At 42.1% G+C, this 22,910-nt stretch overlaps 1 protein-coding gene across 1 annotated transcript; it reads right to left on the bottom strand.

The window, feature by feature from the left end:
* Window positions 1-2,908: 2,908 nt before the first annotated feature.
* On the bottom strand, window positions 2,909-22,461 carry TMBIM6 (transmembrane BAX inhibitor motif containing 6). The gene is made up of 10 exons (XM_068561723.1): window positions 22,373-22,461; window positions 10,246-10,333; window positions 9,736-9,844; window positions 7,218-7,338; window positions 5,940-5,988; window positions 5,738-5,835; window positions 5,451-5,530; window positions 5,011-5,111; window positions 4,242-4,317; window positions 2,909-3,111 (listed from the first exon to the last, which is right to left on the bottom strand). Exons 2-10 carry the CDS (start codon window positions 10,299-10,301, stop codon window positions 3,088-3,090), a joined length of 714 nt encoding a protein of 237 aa, XP_068417824.1. The 5' UTR covers window positions 10,302-10,333; window positions 22,373-22,461; the 3' UTR covers window positions 2,909-3,087.
* Between the last annotated feature and the right edge of the window lie 449 nt (window positions 22,462-22,910).

Below are 22,910 nucleotides of genomic sequence, written 5' to 3'. Positions count from 1 at the left end.
ACCTTAGTTCAGGTATCATCTCCAACACACTTTTCCCTGAACCAGGAGCAGGGCTGTCTCTGTTGTCCACGGCCCTGTGTTTACCTGTAAGAACTTAATGTCTGCATGTAGCTCTCCTGCACTGCTCCGCCATGATGACTGAAAAGCAGTAACTATATCCACCTCTAGCCCCAGCATGGAGCACGTTACCTGGCGCCAAGTGGGCGCCCCCATCTGACCCCCTGCTTCGCAGAACAGACTGTCTATTCTCCCAGCACAGACATCCTTCCACTTCTGCCGCCCACCGATGCCTTCCCCACTCTAGCTCAGCCTGCAGGTCTGCTAGGCGTGGAACAAGCTATGTGTTAACCTCTTCTGTTTAACTTGTGACTGGTGGGCTAGTTGGGAGAAGACTAAAAGGGAGCTCACTGCCCTGCTCTGGTTACAAAGATTGAGGGTGCGAAGACAGTACCTGAAACACCTCACATTTCCTGCTCCACCTCAGCTGGGGCCTCAGCCAGGAGTCAGAGTAACAGGAAGCTGTTTACAATGAGGGTGACAACCAGAGGGCAAGTGTGCCAAAATGGAGTAACCTGACCGTAATGCAAATTTTGGTTTATAATCACATATATAAACTCTACGAGGACAAGGATTTTTATATTTTCACTGATGATTTCTACCGTCGAGAATAGAGCCGGGCCCAGTGGGTGACCACAGATATTGCAGACCACGATACTTGCAAAATCAGTGAATTGTCATGCTTTTTCCATTATGCATCCCCAAATGTCAAAGCTTGGCTGTATACTGGAACCAACTACACGTGCTGCTACCATGAACCCCCTATGATAAAGGCTGGGTAGGAGGACCAGAAAAAGGCCTGGGCTGTGTATGGAACAGAGAATATCCCCAACATTTGTGGCAAGCTGGGGCTACAGACTGAGAGGCCCAAGTGGGGGTCTCTTTATTTCTATTCATACCTAGAGCAAACTTAATCCTATCCTACTCCCAGCCCCAAGAACAAGAAGTCAGACAGCCCCCCAAACCTCCCGTTCAGCTGTGGCCCTGAATTTCACACACACTTACACAAGGAAAGGTTAGGAATTTTCTTTATTTTTTACAAATTAAGACTATGTAGATTCCATATATTTCTGAATCAAAAACACCTTTGTCTTCACAGTATGAGTTAGAGAATACAGCCTGAGCTGGAAACCAAGGAACTAGAAAAGAAAGTGATAATTACAGTGATTACTGTATTAAAAACCTGTTAGGCATTTTCTTTAAAAGTAGTTTTTTATATCTTGTCATTCTTGGCACTGCTTCTAAAGAAAAACTCCTTCATCCCAAGCAAAAAAAGCACAAGAGGTGGAGTTTGGCTTCAGGAGATGTAACGCATATTCTCAGGCCTAGCAGAGAATCAACAAATGTATGGAGAGTTGCTATTGGGGGCTGAATGGGAAGGAAATCCCTTTTAGTAAATTCTCAAGCCACAGGCTGGAGACAGCAGCTAAATCAGAGGGCAGCATCCTCTGCAGAAGCAAGACATTCTGAGTGGCATGCCACTCCAGGAATCACACAGCCTGGGAACAAAACTGTTTCATGGGATGGCACAGTGATGTGGTGTGCTGTGAACCAGTAGCCACTGGGTCAAACTGTGTACTGGTTGTGAACAGGGGAAGCCAAAAATGGTGTCCTACTAGCAATGAGTTTTCGATGGCTCAGTTCCCCTTACGTTGAAGCCCTGTGAGTAGCCAGAGCCACAAATGCTCCCAAGGCTGCCTGACCTTCTGTGCCAGCTGGCTGTGGCAGCTCACAGGGAAGGAGCTGGTGACCCCATTAGTAATGCCCCCCTACACTTGCAAACACAGAACTGTAGGAAAGCAGAAGTCTTGCAGGTTTGGTCGCCCAGCCCCTGCCTAAAGAAGGCTGCAGATTTCTGCAAACAGGTGAATAGACCAAAACCTGAAGTGCATCTGTAAAATGGACATTTACCTACTGCCCCAAATCTCTGACCTGACACTACCTATTAGTGCCCAAGATAAGACAAAAACGCACCTAAGGACTGTTATGAATGCTGCCTCCCAAGCCATCACAGCCCGTGCCACTGGTGTGAACAAAGACCCACTCAGTTAGTGGGGGAGATACTACTCTCCCCTGCCCCAAACAGGTCCTCATCTGGGTGTCTGGCAGGATTAGTCACAATTACCTCAGAGGCTCAGCCATGCCCCTTCTCTATCCTTCCTCTCCCGGGACCCTTAATCACTGCCACGTGGTAGAGGCCACTCAGTAACTAAGGTAGTGATCAATTTAACAAAAAAATGGGGAAGTCTGGGAACTCTACATTGTATCTTGCCATACATAATCAGCCATTTCATAGACGCCTGACAAGAATTTCCCTTTGTGCTGAAACCCTCCCACCCCACGGATGGAAAGCAGGCAGATTCCGAGGGCCAGACAAGGGATTGGAAAGGGAACCCACACAAATCCACACTCCTTTCGTGACAGCAAGGCAGAAAGGCATGTCTGCCAGACCAGCAGTGACTCGGGCAGCTCAGGGGAAGCAAAGCATCCACCAGAAGAGGCTTTTCATGTTCTCTGTAGGGGTTGGCAGCTCAGACGTAATAAGCCTGAGTAACAATGGGACCAGCAAACGTCTTTCCAATGGAAAACACACTGCCTAGTCCCATAGGAAATGCGCATAAAGCAAACAACGCTGAGGGAAGAAGGGCCGAGCAAGGCGTCTCTACCAAACGGTTCAGGTCCACTCGGTGAAGCTCAGTCCTAAAGCGGACTCCTGGAGTTTGCTTCCTCTGCAGATCCAGCTCCTCATCACGGCAGACTGGCTGCCTGAGCAGAGGAAGAGGCTAGGGATGGGGGATGACAGAAAAGGGAGTGGGGAAGAATCCCAGAAATATGAAGCCAAACTCCAAACTATATTTTGCTAATCATTTTTTTGATCAAAAAATTCAAAATAGAGAAAACCACAAAGTACAAAAGCTTTTCTGATGCTTTTCATTATCACAGAACACGCAACCTGTATGTAATGTGTGCAAAGAGGAAATGAGGGGCGGAGGGAGAGGAAGTCAAATTGGGGAAGGCTGGATGGTCATTTCACTTCTTCTCCTTCTTCTTATCCTAGAAATGGAGGAAAATTACCCAATTAACTTCTGGCATTGACATTTAAGCTAAAACTCTTGAGTCAGCCGATACCTCACTGCCTTTGGTTAGTGATTGGAAGGGATCCGGACAGTAAAAAGGGAGGAGAGGTGCTCCTTCAGTATAGGAGGAACTAAATCTTAACCATCTTCTGCTGGTGGTCTCCCAAGTCGCTACAGACTTGACAACAATAAAGGTTAAGCAGTTGCTCCCGTTGCTACCCCATGAGTAGCTAGGTGGGCTGCCTAACCACTCCTGGTTACTCACGACCACGACAGCTCAGATCCCAACCACTGAAGGTTGCAGACCAGCGGTCTACCCTAAAATAACTAAACGAGAGGCCAAGACCAAGCCAAGATCAACTTTCCATTAGGCCTGAGAAGAAAGCATAAATCCTCAGCATAAATCAACATTCGAAATAATATAGTCCAGTTGAACTCTTCATTGCACTGGGGGGGAAGCCCAGGGTATCATTACATGGATGAAAGGGATGTTGTTTTGACTGAAACTGCTTGGTCCTCAGTCCAATCGCAGTACAGACCAGAGGACCACCAATCCCATCTGGTCAACTGCTTCCATCACCACTGCACCGACTCACATTCCACCTTAAGTTCTGTAAAGAAAGGCCTGTGCTTTTATTTGTTCCCCTGCTGCTGGAGTGGATGATGTTTGCCACTCACTAACCCTATACAGAATGCCTTTCTTGAAAAAAATTAAGACTAACAAATGGGTAAAATTGGCCTATTTCTAAAATATATATACAAAAGCTGGTGGTATTATATAAATCCTCTAGATTATCTTTTTGAGTCACAACTATCTTTACAGCCTTTAAATCCTTCATATAGTAGATTGTTTCTTGTTGCCACTGAAGCTCTTTTCCTTTTGATACTAATCTCAGGGATTCATTTAAAAAAGAAAAAAAAAAAAAAAAGGATGATTTTTACTTGTTCCTTTTTCTCCAACAGCTAAAGACTTCTAGTTGAACTCTTACTCAGTGGCCTGCCTTACAGTTACCCTGGACCCACACAGTGTGAGCAAGTTCTCAAGCTTTAAGTACACATAAGATGCCGAGCTCAGGAGCCAGTCTTTCATCTTTAGGTGGTGCTAACCTTCTCATTCATAGCCAGGATCATCATGAGTTTTCTGAAGAGAGTAACGAAATCTAAGAAGAGGTCAACGCAGTGCCTGAAAGAGAAGAACCAGGTCACAAACTGCACTTCCCACTTTCCTTTATCCACAAGCCCACAAAGGTGCAGAACATAGAAACCCCGCCCCAACTCCAAGAGTCAACTTCACCAGCACTCCACCACCAACTAAGTAAAACTCTAGTGTCTGAGATCCTCTTCAACTCAGCGAAGCCATGGAGCATAGAGAAAAGAAAATTTAGACTCTGCAGAGGCCTGAGTCTGAACCTGGAACTACCATTAACTAGTTGAGACTTTGAGAGGATTACTACATTAAAAAAATTATATGCATATCTTCTTCTCATTGTTAAAGGTTTAAAGAATACAATAGTATAAAGAGTAAAAGGTGAAAGATCCCTTTCCCTCTCCTCTGCCTAGAGGTAACCACTATTCAAAGTATGGATAATTAAATACATATTATTAGTCCAACTTTTAAAAATCTGATGTCTTTCAGGAATTGAGGGAAACGATGCTTTTTGGTGCACAGTTCCAAAACCATGGATATCCTATCATGTATGCCCCTGAAGGCTGGCCACATAAGTCAGCCAGTGCCATCTGGTCCTTCTTATTCCTACCGATGTGGAAAGAAAGGTGAGTCAAGCAAAAGATCATCCCAGAGATCAGAAAAGAGTCGTCGAATGGAAGAGTATGCCTCCCCGCTTCATGCTCATTAAAGACCAGGTTTCACACTCACCAGATATAATCTTTATCTCCACTTTCAGCCTTTTCAATAATGAGTTGAGTATCAAAAAGGACAAAGCCACACATGACCACCAGTCCCACATACAGGTTTGCCTAACAAAAGAAGAATGAGATGAGGTTACCACGTGGTAGACATTGTAAAGAAAAAACAGCCATACCTCCTTCTGGCCCTTGGCCACTTGAAAGTACATCGAGCGCTAACCCTACTGACATTAACATTCGTGGGAACTGAAGCCACAGTGAAGACCATATTACTTCCCTAGGCACAATTCTGCACTTCAGAAGGCTCCGTCCTGGGAGGGTGAGTGGCGAGGCTTCAAGAGCACTGCCCCACAAAGATGAGAATTCTTAGTCTATCTTGGCTATAGGGGGTTAAGCAAGAAAAAGAAATGCAAGGTAAATGGCTGCTGCAAAGTTATATGCAAATCTCACCTGGAAAAGCCAAATGGATCTGAAGAAAAGGTTCCCCAGGGAAGACAAGAGCATCAGGCTCATGGCTGACATCAAGATACCTGTAAGAGAAGACAAAAAGCCATCTTGAGAAAAGCCAAAGCAAAGTAAAGCAAAGCAATCCCATTAAGGGCATTCATTACTTTCCCCCCAAAATGAAGGCTTTCAATTTCAACCCAACAGTCACAAGTTGGAGGTGAGGGGAAAGGTCCTAGTGAGAATTCTGGCTAAAGTGGAGACCCTCGCCCTATTTTCCAGTCCACACATACCTCCCAGAAAGAGGTAGCTACGGCGCCTGGCATAGAGTGCACTCAGGGTGAAGCAGGTGAAGATCATTGCTGTGCCCAGGAAGGCGGTGGGAAGGATGCTGTTAAGGGAAAAGACCATTATATCAAAGGCTACAGGTATACAACCTATATTTAGAAGGTATATTTAGAAGGTATATTCGTAAGACACTAGTAACATAGTTACCTGGGGTTGATGGCAATGCACAAGTCCAGAGCAGGGCCCAGGCCAACTCCTAGAAAACAAAAAGCCCCAGAACACAGCATTAACACCGATTTTTGAAGAGGACTCTCATCCAAAAGCTGATCATCAATAGCATGGGCATGCCTACAGTCCTAGAAAACAACAAAACAAGTGGACTAACGTAATTAAATCTCTCTCTCTTCCATCCTCAACTGTTTTCCAGAGAACAAATACTTGACTGAGTTATTTATGGACAGACCTGCACAACTGTCCCCTTGGCTGAAAATCATAGATGACCCAGGAGGAATAGACATTAGGAAAAATGAAGCAGGCACGTCAAACATTTTCCAGCTAAATTATAAGGCTGCAAAACTCTGAAGAGCAGTGATGTGAGACTGTAATGTAGGCCAGATCAGGAATTAGATGAAAAGGATAAAGAGCAAAGCAGTGCCTTGTGGCCAACAACCTGTAGTCATGCAGGCTGACTCCCTCTGTAGCAGAAAAGGCCAGACCGGTTCTGCAGGTGGACACCTGCCAACAGGAGGGTGCGGCGGCAACCTGTTCCAGCTCCAATCTCTCCTCTACTCTGGCTTTTCTCTCCTTCTGATAATCCCACCCCTTTAATACCTTCAAAAACTAGCTTTCCCTGATCTAAAAATCTTAATCTCTAAATCCCTTCCTTTCTACAATTTCTTCAACACTGTATAGATTAGACGCACTCAGAACAAGTTGTACTAACTCAAATGTTGCTTTGCAAGTACTTTTACTATGTATCTTGAGACCTGTTTTCCTAAATGACAATTCTAGAAGATCTGCGCTTTTAATTCTTTCCTTGAGAATCAGCAAAGTGCCCTGTAGGATGGATCTCAATGTATGACTTTAATTAACTGTCCACAAGATTCAGAACAGATGCTCCTATGATAGTTGCCAGTGTGAGTTCAACTAAGTCAGATTCTTGGCCTAGTTTAGTCCCATGTCCACCATTAACAAGTTACGCTACCTAAGCTCTTAAACCTCATTCATTCAAGCATACAAATGCTTATTTTTGGATACAAAAGTAGAAGTCACAGACACTAGTCACAAAGAGCCCTCTAGATGGGGAAGCAAGATGCACCTCTATGAAATAAGAAAGCAATACAAGGCACACTCAAATACAAGATAGGATGGTACAGTGTGCCAGTTGGGGTGCATCAGAATAAATATATATCTTGGGCCTTAATCTAAAGAGATACTAAAAATACAGTGTCCCTCCCTCAAAATTAAACCAATCCCTTAACATACCTGTAAGGAAAGCAAATCCAGCAAGAAGTCCCAGTCTTTTTTGCTCAGTTTCATGGCTATGAGGTGTTGCCATCAGCCAAATCATCAACCCCAGGGATCCCAAGGCAGAGAGCAGGCCAGCCTGTTAGATCCAGTCAATAATTAAACACTTGAAAGTATCAAATTTATTTTGCAAGAGACCTTATTGGGTTCAAATATTCACCTGGACTTCCTAATATTTGCTTCTAACCTGGAGGCAGCAGAAAAGGCAGTGAGGGCTGAGGAGAAAAACCAGAAGCTTGGAGGACAAGGTCAGGACCATGGTGGATGCTGGAGGCAGTCCATCAACTGTAACTGCCCAAGTCAAATTATGAGTCTGACCCAAGAAACAGAAAAGATGAATCAAAGTGACAAGTGCTTGAAGCATATTCCAATCTGCAGAACAAGTAGGAATGACCTCTTTTTGATCACTTTAAAACACACACACTCAAATGTATATACACACACACAGAAAAAACTGAATGATTGTGCCCCCCCCCCTCAAATTCATGTTTAAATCCTAACCCCCAATTTAATGGTATTTGGAGGTGGGGTCTTTGGAACGTGATTAGATCATAAGGGTGGAGCCTTCACAAAGGGAGGTTAGTGACCTTATAAAAGAGATCCCAGAGAGCTCCCTTGCCCCTTCTACCATGTGACGACACAGGAGAAGATGGCTGTTTACACAGGAAGCTGGCCCTCACCACAGAACAAATCTGCCAGCACCTATCATGATCTTGGACTTCCCAGCCTCCCAAACTCTGAGAAACGTTTGTTGTTTAAGCCACCCAGTTTATGGTATTCTGTTAGAGCAGCCTGAATGAACTGAGACAGAGAGTAAGAACCAAAATGTTAAGTTAATTTAGGGTGATGGGATTATGGAGTTTTATATTTCCTTCTTATCACTAGTCTGTTTTCTAAATTCTCTACAATGAACATGCATTAGTTTTATAAGAAAAAAAAAATTTTGTTTTAAAGCAAGTGGGAAAAGTTACAAGCATTAGAAAGAGAGGAAAATCATCAAGGATATATGTAGACACCAAAGTTCCTTCCTTCTTTTAAAGGTAGTCAATCCTCAGTTTTCACAGTAGTTCTGCTCTATACAGCCACTGTAAGCAATGAATCAGTGATACTGAACAAATGCTCCTGGAGGAAACAAAGGTTTAAGCTCTTTCGAGCCTCTTGTCACATTTTTATCAACTGGTCGATACAAAACCTTGTCGTATATGTCTTTTCTGTTTAAAGACACTTGGATATATACTGTTGACTCATCAACATAGAACTCGTGCCCAGCCGCACTGTAATTCATGCCTGAACACAGCTTATGTAACACACGTATTTTCTCTATAAGGCACATCACAGTCTTGCACTTAGCAATACCACTCAGCACTTTTTAGCACTATGCCTGAGGCCATTTTAAACATCAAAATCACCAAGAAAAATTATAAGAACGCAGGTGGCACTAAACAGACTATGAAAAAGACACTTGTTTACAGTATGAGAGCTTGAAAGAAGGCAGTGTTGCCTTGTTCAACCTCAGCCAGAACATGGTGCAGTGGACAACTCGAATTTTTTGCCACTCTGTGTATGGCTGCAAATGTCCACAAAAGCACCATGAGAACTGATTTTAGGGTTACAAATGAATTCTGCTGAGTAGGTAAATCACAAATACGGAATCCATGAATAATGAGGATGACTATATTACTTAAAAAAACAAACAAAACACAACCAGAAACCAAAAGAGCCACTTTTGCCTAAAAGGTAGAAAATGTTTTAGTCTGAACTTGAGGGATCAAAGCCCTATCTTTGAGTGTCTAGAGTAATTTTTCACACAACCTCTGCCAGGAGATGCCTGGGCATGGGGATGCCTTGATCATGCCACTCCTCAGCAGTGGCAAATGCCAACACAGGCACACCCCTGTACTTACACTAAAAAGGTCACTCCAAAAGGGACAAGTCTTGGTTAGTGAGCTTCAAACTTTTTGATTATTCCTCAACCATCCCTTTTATTGTTTCTAGCCAAACTCAAACTCTCACTCAACAAAGGAAAATGAGTTTATCAAAGAATAAAATGGGCCAAATCCTTAAAGGTCTCAACCCTGTCTCTCCTGATAATCATACAATCAGTGTTCTGTATCCAACTACTACACAGTCATTCAGGCAAAAAAAGAGGAAGAATGGAAGAAAAGATAAAAAGGTTACTGTGCAAAACCAGCCCAGCACGCAGACCTCTCCCCAGTGGGTGGGGGTCTTGTGTGTCAGCAGCACAGCGTTCAGTGTCAGGGTCAAAACATCCTGTTTTCAGTATTTAGAGAGGGCAGAGTTGCCAGAAAAATTAAATGGTTCTGCATGTCCTGATTTACAACTGGCTCTGGCTGGGTTCAGATCCCAAACTACTGAAAAGTATTAAGGAAGGACATAGGCTTGTACCACCCTGCTGAGCTAGTTTCTTCCTAATGCGATTTGTGCCACAGCAACTAGAGGAGAAAACCGCTCTTACCTGAATGAAATGGGTGACCACATGGACATAGGCCCCGGAAGCTGCCACAAACATACAGAGGGCAAAACTGGCATAGACCTTCTTCAGGTGCTGCTGTGTCGAGGGGGTTCTAGGAAAGAATGTTAATAATGGCCATTACTCCAGGACCAATCTCATCTCTAAGCTAAGATTAATTTTCCTTCTTCTTCCCAGAGAATATGTGAAAGTTTTGGTACAATAAAAAAAGAATGCTTTGAAAACTAGGTTAACAAACAGAAAATCTTAAATGCTGAGGAAGGCCCCAATGCCCAAACTATGAACAATCATCACCCAAACTATAATAACTAAATGGCTTTCCAGCGACCACACCGCAGCCCTTAGAATTTGGGTGCTTTTATCAGATCCTCTGGATTCTAGCAAAGTTAATATGTTAGTTTATACGTACAAAAGTTAATACATCAGGAAAAGGAAAAGAAACAAGATATAAAAGGAAATGTAATAAGGAAGTACAGTCAAGGTCAAAGCACTTACATGTGGGAAAATTTAAGGAGTGCATCAAAGTTGATCTTCCGATCAAATATGTTCATGATGCTAGAGTCTGTGGGACACAGCCTCCACTCTGTGGAATCAAGGAAATAAGAAAAGTTATTTTAAAGATACAAGGACACACAAAATAACAAACAACTTTCTTATGAAAAATAGCAACATACAAGTTTGGAAAAATGAAAGTTATATCTAGAATCCCACTGCCCTAACACCACCACTTGTATTTTTATGTATTTCCTTCTAGAATACATTTGCAATCATACGCAACCATTTTAAAGGGGACAGAGGAACCCATCTTCTTCTCCCCAAACTGTTTCATTACTAGCATTTGATTTCTATTCTTTCAGAAGATAACCTGCCCCTTTAAAAGACAGTTTGTTTCTTTGAGAAATTCTCTATTAGCAAGCTAGTTAAAGGGACCCAGTCTTACTGGAACATAAAGCAACTTGTCATTTTTTCAAGATGCCAGAGAATTCCCTCAGCAAAGGCACAGAAGCTTAAAGATAAAAAAGAAAAACTATAAAGCTGGGTCTGGCACTAGGGCTTGCATTTTTTAAATATACATTTAGAAACTTTCCACCCAATGCAATTTAGAACTGAAGTGTAAGGGAGCCACAATTTTAAAAAGAGGAAAGTTCCTCCATGAAAAAGAAATTTGTGCAGAGAGAATTTTTTAAAACACAATTTCAAGACCTTTCTTACAGAAGAGTTGGAATAGTACAAGGAATTTCTGCACACTTCACCCAGATTTCCGAAATGTTAGTATGTCACCATATTTGCTTTATCCCCCCCTCTCTATATAGCAATATATGGAGACCTTTTCCTAACTATGCAAGACACAATGCCTCTTTACACCTAAACACTTCAGTATGTATATCCTGAAAACAATGATCAAAATCAGTAAATTAACAATAATACAATACCATTCTCTAATCTACAGATCTTATTCAGATCTTGTCAACTGTCCCAATTGTCAGAAAGGGCATTTTAAAACTGAACTACAGCCAGGTTACATTACATCAATACCATAAAGTCAGGATCTTAAGTTTTGCTCCCTCCCGTATTGCACATGCAATCCTAAATAAACACATTTAACCTATAGAACTAAAAATCTAATCAAGAGCTTTCATCCTTCCTAAATATCAATGCTCCAGATTCTTATTAGACCCATAATACCCATTCATTTCAAATCAGCCAAAAACGGGGGAGAGGAGGGGATTAAAGCTAAGCTGTTTGAAAGACAGGCCTACTACTCACACCCATTCTATCAGCACCTAGCCCAATACTCAGCAAAATTAATCCAGGCAATAAAAGTTACAATCCCCAAACTGACTTCCTGAGGAATCCTGGGCCAGTGGAAAGATGCCATCCTTAGAGTTCACAAGCATCACTACCGCTTGTTTCCTGAGGCTCTCTCTCATATATGGAACAATTACAATGGCTGGCTTGCTTTCTCTGATTTCCTCTTTCCTTTCTCACTAACATCCCTACTCACCTCAGTTGTACTGTTAGTTTTGTTCTGAAGGATAGATACAGTGAGAAGCTGCAGAACCTACTAAAGCTGTTCCTCTCACCTCTAAATCATGGGGCTCTGGGCCCTCTTGATCTAGATGGTGCAATGGTTGCAGGCTATTGCACGGCCAACCAAAGCCTTCCATAACCATGATGAATCCGTCCTCTAGAGAACACACTTACAGGATGGCAGAATCCAGCACCTGGAAAGTGTCTTTGTTTAAAGCTTCCATTAACAGCCTTAATGACATCCCTAGACAGAACTTGCAACAGCACTGAAGCAACCTTCAGAGCCAAGTTTCTCAGTATTCACAACAAAGCTAGAGTGCCTCTTGCTTCCAATTTCAAGAGTTCAAGTGTGTGTGTGGGGGAGGGTGTGTGTTAAATCCTCAAATACCCTGGGGATTATTAGTCAGAAAGGGGCAACACTCTGTAACCAGACCCCCCTGAATGGAAACTGTGGGAGGGGAGAATGGCAGTTTGCTCTCTGGCATATTGATGTAATGTAACCAGGCTGTAGTTCAGTTTTAAAATGCCCTTTCTGACAATTGGGACAGTTGACAAGATCTGAATAAGATCTGTAGATTAGAGAATGGTATTGTATTATTGTTAATTTACTGATTTTGATCATTGTTTTCAGGATATACATACTGAAGTGTTTAGGTGTAAAGAGGCATTGTGTCTTGTATAGTTAGGAAAAGGTCTCCATATATTGCTATATAGAGAGGGGGGGATAAAGCAAATATGGTGACATACTAACATTTCGGAAATCTGGGTGAAGTGTGCAGAAATTCCTTGTACTATTCCAACTCTTCTGTAAGAAAGGTCTTGAAATTGTGTTTTAAAAAATTCTCTCTGCACAGGGGGTACTGACTGTCTCTCTTACAACTGCTGATGGAAAAACCAAAACCATCAAAGGTGGTGAGGATAGGGACAGAGGTATCAAATATGAATTTCTCCATGATTTAGTGCCTTGCAATTTAAAATCATTAAAAAATTAATTAAAACCAGTTTTCCAACATTACTACCAACTCTAAAATTTAAGTGAAATATGTTAATCACCAAATTTTCTAGATGCAAAGGTACACAGCAATTTTAGTAGCAGCAGCTTCATGGGGAAAAATGCAAGAAAGTATACATTTAATAATTATGACATGATGTATATATGACATAATTTCAGAACTATTAAAATTAGAAGGGGAAAAAGTTAGGTCTTAGAATCAAGGAAATATATGACAGTTTGCTCTCGGTCTGTTCCAAACAGACAAGAACTAACATACAGATAAGTAATGAGTTAAAACTGTTCTTATAACTTTTGCCAGATAGACTAAACTTACCAGTTTTCTATCTTAGCCTCAACTACTTGTGCTCAGAAGCTGTAGAGAAAAGATATCTACCATTTCAATGGTTCATATGCCAACTCAACTGAACAAGATTAAATTGCATTCATAACTCAAAAATAGCAGCTCCCATACCAAAAGTATTTTCAGTCCCAGGGACAGTCAGCTCTCAACAGGGCCTGAAGTATTCAAAACCGTTAACCAAGTAACTCAGCTAACATTCCAGAGGGGCCCCCCATAGTTAAGCAAAAATCTTGGTTTTAAAAAAAAGTACAGGGAATTCCCTGGCAGTCCAGTTGTTGGGACTCCACATTTTCACTGCCGGAGAGCCCAGGTTCAGTCCCTGGTCAAGGAACTAGGATCCTGCAAGCCGTGCAGCGCGGCCAAAAAAATAAACAAAATAAAAAATAAAAATAAATGTAAAAGTACATTAAAATGATAAATTTTATGTTATATATATATTACCAAAATAAAGGGAAAACGTATACCTACAAGTTACTCAAAAATTATTCATTATAGGACTCCCCCTAACATACACTGAAGCCCACTACGGAACGGATACCAGCATTGGTCTGTCTCACCCTGGACCCCAACTCGTACAGAGTGCTATACTCAAATCTAAAATAGGGAGGTGGACAGTGCCTCAGAGACTCATGGGAAATTTGCCTGCACTGCATTTGTAAATGAGAAGTAAATGTTCAGGTGTTACATAACCAAATTCCTTTTATTTAGTTTAGAGACTCATTTTATGCCTTCATCCTTTGAAAGGCAGAATACCAAAACTTGTCAAAATTTGTCATGCATATATTGCTCAAGCTTTGTTGGAAGTGTCACCATCCGTGGTTCCCCAGGCCAGCCTCTCTGCCAGAGCCACCCAAAAACAAAACAAAAAACTTATTGCACAATAGGACTTCCCTGGTGGCGCAGTGGATAAGAATCCCCCTGTCAATGCAGGGGACACGGGTTCGAGCCCTGGTCTGGGAAGATCCCACATGCCACGGAGCAACTAAGCCCATGTGCCACAACTACTGAGCCTGCGCTCTAGAACCCACACGCCACAACTACTGGAGCCCGTGCGCCTAGAGCCCGTACTCCGCAACGAGAAGCCACCGCAAGAAGCACACACACCTTAACAAAGAGTAGCCCCAGCTAGCCGCAACTAGAGAAAGCCCGCGTGAAGCAACGAAGACCCAACGCTGCCAAAAAAAACAAAAACAAAAAAACCCTTACTGCATAGGTTTATCAAGATAGAAAAACTCAAGTAAACACACTGTTTTGAGTTAGGTATTCCTGGGGTCTGCTTTTGTTTGAGGAGGGAAGGGCAGCAGGGGCAGGTAGGAGGAGACAAATATTCTTATCAATTAACATCTTTGTCTTCTTACATATTGTTAAATCTCTTGTTGTTTTCTAAGAACCTTCCTTACCCATGTCCTAAAACAAAATATTATTATCAACAGCCAAGCCTTAAATTAAAAAAAAAAAAATTCTCCTCAATCTTATTCCAACACCTATTAAGTACAATGCATATGAAACATGGCCAAGTGGCCAAAAGCTATGCAAAACAATCATGCATTTAGTATTCACTTTTTAAAAATCCTTGCCTTTGAAAAAGAAAAGCTTACTGACTCCTGTAGCCAGCCCAGAAGCTGCCTCAGTGTATACAATTTAACAACATTAAACCAACCAAAGAAACACTGTTCACGCATTTAATTAAACATACAGTGCATGAATTATATGGTTCTTCATTCCCGTTGTAGTTATTCAAACATCTTGAATCCTGTTCCCACACACCCAAAAGGGACCAAACTGATACTTGAGAGAAGAAAAATCTCATGTGGTTAAAAAAAAAAAAAGGTGGTGGGGGCCGGGGAATTGTAATTTTCTTAGTAGTTCTTTCTACTGAATAGTTTGTAGAGTCTACAACCATGTCCCTAGCATAGTGGTTAAGAGCACAGCCTGCTGCGTTTGAATCTTGGCTACTTCCTTAGCTGTGTGATGGAGCAAGTCTCTGGCACTTAACGTCACTGTGCTTCAGTTTCCTCATTTGTAAAATAATAACATTTAATATTCCCTACTTCATACAGATGAGGACTAAGTGAGATAATACAACATGCTAAGAATAGTGCTTCGTACATAAGAACAGCTCAATATATTAACCATTGTTTTTACTAGTGTAATTCATTACTCTCATGTCCTCAGTGCACAAGTTTCCCCCTTTTCTTAAATTTTTGTTGTTGTTTATAATCATTTAATGAATGTTCCAAACACACCCTTCACAGGCTACAGGTGATGATTTTCCCTTTTAGAAGTCTAGTTTTAGGGACTTCCCTGGCAGTCCAGTGGTTAAGACTTCGCTTTCCAATGCAGGGGGTGAGGGTTCAATCCCTGACCGGGAGCTAAGATCCCACATGCCTAGTGGCCAAAAAACCAAAACATAAAACAGAAGCAATATTGTAACAAAGACTTCGAAAATGGTCCACATTTAAAAAAAAATCTAGTTTTATAAGACATTTATCATAGGCCTAATATACATATGCTCTGTATTTTAATTTTAAAAATGTATTACTGAAGAATTAGAAATGAAAAAGGAGAGTAACAACTAACACTGCAAAAATACAAAGGATCATGAGAGATTACTACAAGCAACTATATGCCAATAAAATGGACAGCCTGGAAGAAATGGACAAATTCTGAGAAAAGCACAACCTCTGAGGCTGAACCAGGAAGAAACAGAAAATATAAACAGACCAATCACAAGCACTAAAACTGAAACTGATTAAAAATCTTCCAACAAACAAAAGCCCAGGACCAGATGGCTTCACAAGCAAATTCTAACAAACATTTACAGAAGAGCTAACACCTATCCTCCTCAAACTCTTCCAAAATACAGCAGAGGGAGGAACACTCCCAAACTCATTCTACGAGGCCACCATCACCCTGATACCAAAACCAGAAAAAGATGTCACACAGAAAGGAAACTACAGGCCAATAACACTAATGAACATAGATGCAAAAATCCTCAACAAAATACCAGCAAACAGAATCCAACAGCACATTAAAAGGATCGTACACCATGAGCAAGTGGGGTTTATCCCAGGAATGCAAGGATTCTTCAGTATACACAAATCAATGTGATACACCACATTAACAAATTGAAGGAGAAAAACCATATGATCATCTCAATAGATGCAGAAAAAGCTTTTGACAAAATTCAACACCCATTTATGATAAAAACCCTCCAGAAAGTAGGCATAGAGGTAACTTACCTCAACATAATAAAGGCCATATATGACAAACCCACAGCCAACATCGTTCTGAATGGTGAAAAACTGAAACCATTTCCTCTAAGATAAGGAACAAGACAAGGTTGTCAACTCTCACCACTATTATTCAACATAGTTTTGGAAGTTTTAGCCACAGCAATCAGAGAAGAAAATGAAATAAAAGGAATCCAAATCGGAAAAGAAGGAGTAACGGTGTCACTGTTTGCAGATGACATGATACTATACATACAGAATCCTAAAGATGCTACCAGAAAACTACCAGAGTTAATCAATGAATTTGGTAAAGTAGCAGGACACAAAATTAATGCACAGAGATCTCTTGCATTCCTGCACAATAATGATGAAAAATCTGAAAAAGAAATTAAGGAAACACTCCCATTTACCACTGCAACAAAAAGAATAAAATACCTTGGAATAAACCTACCTAAGGAGACAAAAGACCTGTATGCAGAAAACTATAAGACACTGATGAAAGAAATTAAAGATGATACAAACAGGTGGAGAGACATACCATGTTCTTGGATTGGAAGAATCAACACTGAAAATGACTATACTACCCAAAACAATCTACAGATTCAATGCAATCCCTATCAAACTACCAATGGCATTTTTCACAGAACTAGAACAAAAAATTTCACCATTTGCATGGAAACACAAAAGACCCCGAATAGCCAAGCAATCTTGAGAAAGAAAAACGGAGCTGGAGGAATCAGGCTCCTGGACTTCAGACTATACTACAAAACTACAGTAATCAAGACAGTGTGGTACTGGCACAAAAACAGAAACATAGATCAATGGAACAGGATAGAAAGCCCAGAGATAAACCCACGCACATATGGTCACCTTATTTTTGATAAAGGAGACAAGAATATACAATGGAGAAAAGACAGCCTCTTCAATAAGTGGTGCTAGGAAAACTGGACAGCTACATGTGTGAATGAAATAAGAACACTCCCTAACACCATACACAAAAATAAATCAAAATGGATTAAAGACCTAAATGTAAGGCCAGACACTATAAAACTCTTAGAGGAAAACATAGGCAGAACGCTCTATGACATAAATCACAGCAAGATCCTTTTTGACCCACCTCCTAGAGAAATGGAAATAAAAACAAAAACAAATGGGACCTAATGAAACTTAAAAGCTTTTGCACAGCAAAGCAAACCAAAAACAAGACGAAAAGACAACCCTCAGAATGGGAGAAAATATTTACAAATGAAGCAACTGACAAAGAATTAATCTCCAAAATTTACAAGCAGCTCATGCAGCTCAATATCAAAAAAACAAACAACCCAATCCAAAAATGGGCAGAAGATCTAAACAGACATTTCTCCAAAGAAGATATACAAATTGCCAACAAACACATGAAAGGACACTCAACATCACTAATTATTAGAGTAATGCACATCAAAACTACAGTGAGGTATCACCTCACACCAGCCAGAATGGCCATCAAAAAATCTACAAACAATAAATGCTGGAGAGGGTGTGGAGAAAAGGGAACCCTCTTGCACTGTTGGTGGGAATGTAAACTGATACAGCCACTATGGAGAATAGTATGGAGGTTCCTTAAAAATAGAACTACCATACGACCCAGCAACCCCACTACTGGGCATATACCCTGAGAAAACCATAATTCAAAAAGAATCATGTACCACAATGTTCATTGCAGCACTATTTACAACAGCCAGGACATGGAAGCAACCTAAGTGTCCATCAATGGATAAATGGATAAAGAAGTTGTGGCACATTTATACAATGGAATATTACTCAGCCATAAAAAGAAACGAAATTGAGTTATTTGTAGTGAGGTGGATGGACCTAGAGTCTGTCATACAGAGTGAAGTAAGTCAGAAAGAGAAAAACAAATACTGTATGCTAACACATGTATATGGAATTAAAAAAAAAAAATTGGTTCTCAAGAACCTAGGAGCAGGACAGGAATAAAGATGCAGATGTAGAGAATGGACTTGAGGACACAGGGAGGGGGAAGGGTAAGCTGGGACAAAGTGAGAGAGTGGCATGGACATATATACACTACCAAATGTAAAACAGATAACTAGTGGGAAGCAGCCTCATAGCACAGGGAGATCAGCTCGGTGCTTTGTGACCACCTAGAGGGGTGGGATAGGGAGGGTGGAGGGAGATGCAAGAGGGAGGAGATATGGGGATGTATGTGTATGTATAGCTGATTCACTTTGTTATAAAACAGAAACTAACACACCATTGTAAAGCAATTATACTCCAATAAAGATGTTAAAATATATATATATATAATTGAATCACTAATTCACAGCTAGCTATATTCTCAAGGCATAATATTTACCCAAATGAGAGAGTAAAATTACATGGGGGGGAGGGGGAGTCTAAGAAAATTATAAACTGGAATTTAAAGGAACTTGGTAAATCTTACTACTGATTAAAACGACTTTTGTTTAAATGCCATGCCTCTCCTCTGGCACATTTACACTGTACCTCCTGTCCCCCAGGACCACAAAGGTGTTTTGAGACAGCCTAATGACCACTAAGTGATAATCTGATGTGGTAGAGAATTTGATGAAGTAAATGTTTGTTTATTAGCTTGATGCTTTCCTTGCCACCCCTAGGAAGTAAGTCAGTTTGATTTCAAGAAATCCAAGAAATTCTGTCTCGACTAGGGCTGGGCTTTGACTGTCCTAGATCTGGACTCCAGATGTCCCAGCCCATCCCTTAACTTGACCCAAAATCCCTGGATTAGGTAACCCTGAATCTCTAGGAGGCTGCCTCAGAACCAAACCAGTAACTGGAGATGGAATCCCTACTTCCTTCAATAAATTATTATTTTTTGCATCAAACTGACACTGCTGAATCTCCCTCTCTATAAGCACAACTGTTTGACAGACAGTGAATCACAGAATGGTCCCAATGTCCTAAATACATAATCCTCCTCCAGTATAAACCAGCAATCCCTGCCCAATAAAACCATATTTAGCCCAAATAAGAGTAGACATAGATTAGGACAAACAGCACACTCACTCAGCCCTCATCCTTGAAGCTCTTTTTCCCCCAAGTGTTTTGGATTCCAGTTAATTGTTCAGGAACTTTTCTCACACTTTTCACTGTAAGCAGCCCCACACTTAAGTCTCTAGAATAAATCTAGACCCCCATCATCTAATCAAGCGTTGCGACCACAAATCAACATTCCCCAGCTGGCTCAGAGAGGAGCCTACCTTAATAGAGGGTCACTGAAGTGGCCCTAAAAGCAGTCTCTACAGTTTTTCTCTCCTTGGTTCGAATATTGTTTTTGAAAACAAAAATGAGTATGTATAATATAAAAACTACTTCATGAAATTTGGTTAGAAACTCTAGAGGAAAACAAGGTGGAGTAAAAGACACTTCTAGCAGATTCTATAGCCAAGTCAAAGTAGCAAAGGAAAATTTAGCAGGATAGTGCATCAAGAGAATATTCAGTGTTTTCCCAGGAGACTAATACCCTTGGGTAGTTTATGAAATAAAGTGAAACTCTTCAGGCTAGCAATAGTACCTTTTATAACAATACCACTGACTGCATTTATATGAAATTAAACAAAATTTCAAAGTGTTTTATTATATACACTATTCCCTTTGATCATCACACACATGAAGAAAGGGCAAGAATGATTAGTCCCACTTTAAAGATTAAAAAGTAAGTTCAAAAAGGCAGAATAGTGGCACGAGCACTCGATTTGGAGTCACAAGTCCTGCCATAGTCTACCACATAACTTTGGGGAAATCATTTTACCTAAGGTCATCTAGGCTTCCTCATCTGGAAGGATGATTAACTAACACCTGCTCTACTAAGCTCATTGAATGCCAATAAGAAAATCTGTGTGAAATTATTGTAAAGTGCTAAACACTTTACAATGGACATTAAATGGACATTAGTACTGACCAACATCAGAAAGTTGAAATAAATAGTAGAGCCACGGACTTCCCTGGTGGCGCAGTGGTTAGGAATCCGCCTGCCAATGCAGGGGACACGGATTCGAGCCCTGGTACGGGAAGATCCAATATGCCGGGGAGCAACTACTGAAGCCCGCGCGCCTAGAGCCCGTGCTCCGCAACAAGAGAAGCCACCGCAAGGAGAAGCCCGCGCACCGCAACGAAGAATAGCCCCCGCTCGCCCCAACTAGAGAAAGCCCGCGCGCAGCAACGAAGACCCCTAATGCAGCCAAAAATAAATTAATTAATTAATTTTAAAAAAAAAATAGTAGAGCCAGAACCAGGTGAGGGGTCTTCTGACCTCTCAAGCCTGGTGCTCTTTTTACTATTACACCCTACAGTAGAGCAAGTTTTCCTTAAAGCAGTTTCAGCTATAGGTCAAGAGAAATTGTAAAACAACAACAAACATATGTTGATTCCTATTATACTTTTCTATATTTTTCAGCATTTCTACAGTAAGTACGAACCATATGCATAAATCAAGAAAAGATGTGGAAATGCTGACCAAATATCTGGATTAATTTTACCTTTCCTATTCTTTAGGAGAGTGAGACTTCACTGGATCAATAGTGGGGAAGGGAGAGAAGGGAAGAAAGAGGGTACTAAGCCAGGTTTCCACAACAAAATGAATAATGGAAGAAGGAAACTCTGAATCCAAATTACAGACTGCATTTCTCAAGGATTCAACCATTCTGACCCCACTGGAGGAAAATGGCAGAGAATCTAAATGTCAACATACTCCTGAGGCCAGGCCAAAAAAAATATTAGACAAGGAGGAATAATAAAACACCACAGAGGGTAAATCAAATAATTACAGAAATGTGTTTGCAGAAGCCGTAAGAAATGTAGTTATGAAACTTTTATCTTTCTTGAACTTAATTCTTAAACTACACATACAACCAAAAGATAAACTTGAAATAAATAAGTAACTAGAAAAGCCCATTCGCCATTAACCTTTAACCTTGAAATTTTTGTCTACGTTTCAGGCACAGTCAGCTCTTCTACGTGATTACACATTCACAAGTTAACTATTGCTGGAACAGAGATTCAAGTTCAGACAGGTTTTTGTTGTTTGGTCAATGAAAGGCTCATGCGGCAGGCAATGCAACCTGGGCTGGCACCGGGCTGCAATTCCTCACTTAATAAACACACAAAAATACCACAGCTCCAGCAAGTACGTCCAAGAAAAAAAGAAAAACAACCGCCCAACGACGCCTTTCCTGAGCGGACTTTGAGAAAGACGCCCACAAGGCCCAGGACCAAGCAAAGCCAAAGCCACCTCACCTGTCCAAAAGTAACCAGTCAGACCTGAGCGGGGCTGCCCTGGGGGGCTGGCAAGCCAGGCCTGGCCCCGGTCTCTCCTCACCTCCCGCCTCTGCTGTTGGCTTCCAAGAAACTAAGGAGCCTCGCGGGTCACAGAGGAGTGTGACATCACCCGCCCCGCCGTGACAGGGCAGCCTGCCGGACCAGGCCCTCCTGAGTCCCAGTCCCCGCCGCTCACCCAAATGGGGCCCGGCCAGAGGACCCCCAGCAGGCCAGGGATCTGTCGGGTGGGGCGGCGATGACCACAAACCCGTAAGGTTTCGCTTTCATTCTCCTCGGAAGGAAGGTGCGGGGGACGTGCCCTGAATTCAAGGGATCGAGGCTGGGCCTGGGCCGTCTACACCGGGCGGAGGAGGAAGAAGAGGGACGCGCAATGGGGGGGAAAGGCCAAGCAAGAGTCTTCCCTAGCGCTACCGTGCAGAATCCGCGCCTCGACGCCCCCCAGAGACCCCTTGGACTCGTCCCCGCCCCTCCCCCGCTCCGGTACGGTTGCGCATGCGCGGTAGTAGTTCTCGTTTTCCTCCCCTCCCCGCCTAGCTTTCCGGAGTCCAGTTGTCGACCAGGGCCCACTTCCCCCAGGATGCAGTCAGTCCGAAAACGGAGACTACTCCCACTCTTGCTCAAGCAATAACTGCTAACCCTCTTTCCATTTCTCACTCCCGGCTTGCACAGTCCTAGCTTCAGACGTACCTTCTGACTCGCCGCTCAGGAGCCCACACAGCTCTCCTACCACCGGATGTGCTTCTGACGCTCCCAGGGTCAGCTCCGGACTCTTTACCTCGCGTCCGCCCCTCGAGGGAAGCCCCGCCCCCGCGTTCCGCTTAAGGCAAGTCCTCATTGGCAGTTGGTTGCACTTCTGCCTTTCCATTGGCTATACTTGTATAAACAACGGCTGCTTACTTCAGAGCCATTTGCTTAACGCCCGTGTCGATCAAGACTCTAGCCGCCAACCAGCGTCGTAGCGAAAGATATCCGCCTTCTTCCCTCATAGTAAGAAAGGGTCGCGGTCCAAAGCCGCCTCTAGTGGACAAAAAGAAGAGGGGCAGCCCCACCCAAGACACAGGGCAAGTAATTCAGCCTCCAATACGCGCGGTAGGATAGCACCGCAAAGTCCCGGGATTCTGGTTTAGGCTGGTCATGGAATGTTAAAGGGGGCAAGAGATTCAGAGAACATAGAAAAGCGCTCTCACAAGGGCCAATTTACCGTGAATCTAGTGAAGCTTAGAAG

Source organism: Eschrichtius robustus, chromosome 13 (genome assembly GCF_028021215.1).
Source record: "Eschrichtius robustus isolate mEscRob2 chromosome 13, mEscRob2.pri, whole genome shotgun sequence".
NCBI classification, from domain to species: domain Eukaryota; kingdom Metazoa; phylum Chordata; class Mammalia; order Artiodactyla; family Eschrichtiidae; genus Eschrichtius; species Eschrichtius robustus.
Note: the sequence above shows the minus strand (reverse complement) of the source record. Positions and strands in the feature narration are given on the sequence as shown.